General features: G+C 31.4%; 1 protein-coding gene across 1 annotated transcript; it reads right to left on the bottom strand.

Annotated features, from left to right (window-relative positions):
- Window positions 1-4045: 4045 nt before the first annotated feature.
- Window positions 4046-4829, bottom strand: LOC110024684. The gene is made up of 2 exons (XM_020724792.1): window positions 4740-4829; window positions 4046-4655 (listed from the first exon to the last, which is right to left on the bottom strand). The coding sequence occupies exon 2, from the start codon at window positions 4643-4645 to the stop codon at window positions 4268-4270; it is 378 nt and encodes a 125-aa protein (XP_020580451.1). The 5' UTR covers window positions 4646-4655; window positions 4740-4829; the 3' UTR covers window positions 4046-4267.
- Window positions 4830-6105: the final 1276 nt, after the last annotated feature.

Below are 6105 nucleotides of genomic sequence, written 5' to 3'. Positions count from 1 at the left end.
ATTTTCTCTTCTGATTTAAAGCCATGTCATAATTTCATTTGATTTTGAGTGAACTTTGGTGCATTGATTTTTCAATATTTGATAAAAAATCAATCAACTGAGTTTATTTGATAAACAAAATATTCAAATTATGTTTTTGATTTAAAAATAATGAAATATATTCAATAATTTTGAAGTGAACTAAAAAACTTTCACAACATAATATAAAATATACTTAGTGCGGTAGGATACCCATCCATGGTATCTTGATGAAAAGACAATGACATGTATGTAAGGCGACACTTTTAAAAAAGGATGGACCCTTGTCATTGACGATAATGATGACCTTCATTAATAGCTGTCTCTCAACGAGGAGTGATTTTTCCGTACAGAGAAAGTACGTAGAAATTTGTACGGTCTCTAATCACAACCTTCATCTTTAATTTAAAAAAAAATAAAAAAAATAAAAAGTGGGGCCTATTGTCATACACTTTTTGGGGGATGGACGACTGTGTTTGGGTCCAAACACGGTACTTTGTACGGTTTCCGCGTGCAACTTTTTTTCCTCCCCGAGTGGGCGAGGAACCTCTTAGGAGGGATCAATGAGATTCAACACTTCGGCTAATGTGCTTGATTTCATTTATTAAGTTGATGAGCTTGATTCAATCACTTCGATAGGTGGGAATAATTTAGTGTATTATTTTTCGTATTTAGAAAACACAAAAGAAAATATGTATTTACGTATACAACCGCATTCGTGCGTACAAGTCTTAATCTAAAAACAAATTAGATAATTTCTTAAACAAACTCCATTTCTACAATTCATTCAAGAATATTTCAACCTAATTTTTTTTTTCTTTTTAGTACCACGTAAAAATAGTAATTAGGTCCTAACCCTATTTATACAAGAAGCTTAGGACAATTTTTTTTCAAATTTCTATACATTATAAAATAAAAATAATATTCTAAAAAAGAAACATTTACATACATACCACTCAATTCCTATATATTTACATATCTAACACCTAATCTTAATTTTTCTTACATGCATGCCCCTTAAATGTTGTCTTCCCATTTCCACAAATGAAAATAATGATATTTTTTTATGTTATACGAAAGATTTAGGGCAGCTTATAAGTACGGTACCGTTTTCAAAACGTCGCTGTACCGTTTTCGTGCAGATTTAGGGCAGCTTATAAGTACGGTACCGTTTTCGTGTGTTTCGGCAGCTTATCTGAAACTGAGTTTGAGTTTTTACACTAAACGCAGGCCACGGGTCGACCCCTGCGGTCAGCCCGCGGGTCGCTTTTTAGGATAAGCAGCTTATCCTGAAGCGCACAAGTTGCCCCAAACGGACTCTTAATTGATTGGTATAAATATAAAAAAGCAAAATTTAGGTGGAAGATATGTAAATACTTAAGAATTCTTTAGAAAAAATCAGTTATCTTAATTCTTAGTCAAATATTTGACAAAAGAAATGATCAAACATATGCTCATATATATAATATAAATAGAAGTGGATAGAAAATGAAGAAATAAGTCCCTAAAGCTAATTACAGAAATGAAGCTGCTGGCTCCGCTGCTTCTTCTGCTGCTGCTGCATGGCTCAATGGCAGCACAAGTGGTAGAAGACAAGTTTGCTCGTGAGCTTATGGAAAGTAATGAGAGAGCAGAGCCTCCCCCTCCACCTCCTCCTCAACCCAACGTAATCATTTCTCCAACTTCAAGCTTGTATCCATAACTTCATGTCGGTCGGATGTGCAGATGACGGCGTGAATAGCACCATGCCATGTTTGGTGGTGTGGCGCAATTTACGCCGTCAATCAAATCTCAGATTTATTGTATGTAATATTTTATCGAATTGTTGAGTTATGGAAGAACATGTTCTGTTTATGTTTATCGTAAGAGTTAAGTGTATGATCCTAGTTGTGAAATGATAAGGATTGATTTGGTGGTTTACGCCTTCATTTTTATCTTTGAAGTCATGAGATGTATATATCATCTTTGAAGTCAACACACATACACACGCACACTATCTACATATATACATATATGTATACATGTACATATCTACATATATGTATATATATAGATATCTACATACATATATGTAGATATGTATATATGTATATATGTACATATACATATGTACATATATAGATGGACATATGTATATATAAATATATATATATAACATATATAGATGTGTGTACACACATCTATATATGTTTGTTTATGATAGATATGTGTATCTATATGAGTGTGTGTGTGTCTGTGTGTGTTGTAAAATAATATGTGTAGTTGTAAAATAATGTTATGAGTTTTGATTATAAATTTTACAAATATGTTACTTTCTTATGAAACATGGTTATAGATGAGTTAATTCACATTACTTTTACTTCACAAAGCCAAAACCCTTAATCTCTTTTTTTTTAATGATGAAAATATATATTTTTTACTTTATATTATTATAATCAACTAAAACATATATTTTTTCAATAAAATTTGCATTTATCTATATATATTTTTTTGAATGATAAATTTTCAATATTGTAATTTTTTCATGAAAAAAATTCCTACATAAAAACAAGAAAATGATTTTTTTTTTCTCCTTTCAGAACTTATAAATATTTTACAAATTTTTAAATATTTATGATAAAGTATATTTTATAAATATTTAAGAGAACTTCTTTAAAAAAGTCACTAGAAAAGATAATTGAATAGAAAACAAAGATATGTCTCACCAATGCTAAGTTATTCAAAGTCAATTTCCCATTCAAAAGGCTCATTAATTAATGTCTAAAAATTTAACTTCTGGCTTGATTAAAGTATATATTCTCTCCATCTTAATTTTAATTCTACTTCTCTATGCAAAGATGATATTAGGCTTGATTAACGTCTAGCTTGTTGTTTTAAATTTAAGTTGGGAGTTTTCCTTCGACTAGTACATGCATGTTTTTGAACTTGCAAGCTATGATTGGCATATGATTTGTGGCACTCTAGGCTTTCTAGGATTTATTGATGAAAAGTTAGCAAAAATGTTTTGACTTGATCTATGTTGGAAGAGGAGAAGAAATAATACATAAAGATAATTAAGAAAACACCAAGAAAGGAATGCATAAGAGAAGACAATTACTTGAAGAGAACACAATTGGAAAAGGGATAAAAAGCACTTCAAAAATAAAAGAATATCACCATAATTCTAGGGAAAGAGAAAACTATAGGGAGGCAAGCCTCAAGCCATCCATTTTTACATGGTACTTATGGATTCTCCCTAATTTGCCACATGAATTATACTTCATTTACTAAAACTCATGCTCTTTGATATCCTTGTTCATGAAGTCCATTTTGAAAACTAATACTAATTTTTTTGTTTTGTTGATAATTAGGGTATCAACAATGGAAGCTATACATTTAGAAAGACAGATGTAGACCTAGGAAGACTTGGGCTTATTGTATAAAAAAGTGATCTTAATTTATTAGAACTACATGAAAATATGACACTAAATAGGGCTCGATAGAGAAAAAGGATTCATGTAGTAAGGCTTTATTGTTGTTGTTGTTGTTGTTGTTATTGTTGATAATTTGGGCAACAAATTCAAACTCTCATATAAAATAATTGGTTCCAATGTGAAGAACTAATGACATATAATCATTTCTTCTTTTCAATCCACTCTTACAAATGCTTAGATTAGCAAAATCTTATTTTATTATTTCATTTTCTTATATTTTGAAATGAAAGTGTTATAATTTAACCGCTTATTGTCTAGTCATATTATAAAATAGACATAAATAATTATCTTATGATTGTATTTGAATTACATGTTTTATCTCTATGAGATACATACAAATCTAGAAAAGATATTTTCTTAAATAATTAAATTTCATTATATATATATATATATAAACACAATTGATTTTATACTTTTTTTATCATAAATAACTTGAGTTCTTTATATCTACATAATCTATGAGAACCATTTTCTAGATTTTCTTAACAATAAACAAAAACCTAAAAAAAACTAAAAATAAATAAATAAAAGAAACTATTAAGTAGCATGCCTCATTCAACAAACTATATATATCATATCCAAGCAAACCTTCAATAAACATCATATATCATAGATTCATGCATGCATGCAACCTCCCTCATTAGACACATAAATATAACACATAGAGCACACATCCATAGTGTCTTATGCTCCACACATATATGAGCATAGCATATATAATACCATAGATATAGATATAACAAGCTGATGATGATGATCAGTAGATGTTGGCCATCTCATGGATGGAATGGTCTGTCACTGATAATCCTCTTATACTGCTCAATAGATATCATATGATGTGTATCAATGGATGCTCCATTAGCACTTGGATATGCATCATCATCAATGCTAACAGTGAGATATTTATCACCAACACCATTATTTATATCTTTATTTTCTTTCTTCAAGTCATCATTAACAAACTTTGATGATGTCGGATTAGTGCTGCCAGCAGGACTAATTATCTTCTTTTCTTTGTTGTTCTTTACTTCTAATTCTTCCTTCAAGAAATTTGGATGATTGTGTTTGCTACCTCCAACTTCAACACGAGCAGAGGTGGTGAAAATGGCTGCCAAACCCAATGAGATGAGCAGAAGCAGAAGCAAGTGCTTCATGGCTGATGAGCTGAAATCAAAAACAAAGAGAAGAAAATTGATTTTACAAAAAAAAAGGATATATTTGCAAATAAAGTTTTTGTGAAGTACAAACTTGTTCTTGTTCTTAGGCTGCTGGCTTTGGTTGGAAGGAATATGAGTAAAGATGATGAATTTATAGAGTAAAGAAACTTCTGAAATGAATTCTATGAGAGACACATTGATCACATAGTGGAGATAAAGACTGCAATTTTGTGGGAAATTGTATATACTGATAATGCACCTACTTGAATGAAACTTAAGTGGCTAAGAGCTAACTGAGGTGGCTATAAGGCTGCATTTGTGGTGTGGCTTTTAAAGCCAGCTAATAAATGTTCGTGGAATCCCATGGAGGAAGTATCACTTGCGGTGGACCGCACGTCTAGACGATGATCCGAATGCGGTCATGCTGTCGTATGTCACACGCCGGCCCATCCAAATTATTATGCAGACATGCGTTGACAAAGTATAACAAATATAACATGTGTAATATGTACAACTTGCATGCACGATATATAGAACGTGTATAATGTTATATTCACATTTTTTGCATTGTCTGAGTGACACGGGGCGGCCCATCCAAATCATTATCTCGACACAAATATAACATGTGTAATATGTACAACTTGCATGTACGATATATAGAACACGTATAATGTTATATTCACATTTTTTGCATTGTCTCAGTGACACCGGCGGCCCATCTGAATCATCATCTCGATATGCGGTCAACACAACATAATATTTGCTCAGTCCCACGACTTTTTTAGTAAATGGTATATATATATATACAGAATTACATTCGAAATATAGAACGAGTATAAAGTTATATTCGTATTTTTTGCAATGTCTGAAAGTAATTCTACATATGGACTCGATCGTATGTAATATTCTTTCTATTTGCATTCGACAATTAAGATCTAAATTAGCTAATTGGTGTCTGTGTGTGTGTGTGTTAGCAGCACATAAACTTTACAATGATTAAATTTACTTAAAAATCTAATGTATAAATTATATCAAAATTTAGATAAAATATCATTGCTGATCAGTAAAATTAAACCAGTTTAGGATCTCGAATTGCTAATATTGCATGCATGAATTCAATATTATTGCTTTTAAGAATAGCAGTTTTTGTTCATCAATCAGCTTTTAAGAATAGCTGATTGGTGTCTGTGCATGATCATAACATTGGTCACTGGAGGATAGAAAGAGAGCTACTTTAACTCACTTATGTACATCGAGAAAACATTGTATGTCCGAATAATAACACGGATGGGCCGCGTGTAAAGGCATGGCGACATGGCCATATGTTGGATATTATACAGACATGCGAAACTCCGCATGCAATATTTTTTTCTTGGTAGATGGATTTCCACCGAACCATGTGAATCGTACGATGCATGTTTAATTGTTTGTTCGTTGTGTGATTTTTTTTTCCCTAC

Source organism: Phalaenopsis equestris, unplaced genomic scaffold (assembly GCF_001263595.1).
Source record: "Phalaenopsis equestris unplaced genomic scaffold, ASM126359v1 Scaffold000266, whole genome shotgun sequence".
In the NCBI taxonomy this organism is placed as follows: domain Eukaryota; kingdom Viridiplantae; phylum Streptophyta; class Magnoliopsida; order Asparagales; family Orchidaceae; genus Phalaenopsis; species Phalaenopsis equestris.
The sequence above is the reverse complement of the archived record's forward strand: the minus strand, read 5'-3'. Positions and strand labels throughout refer to the sequence as shown.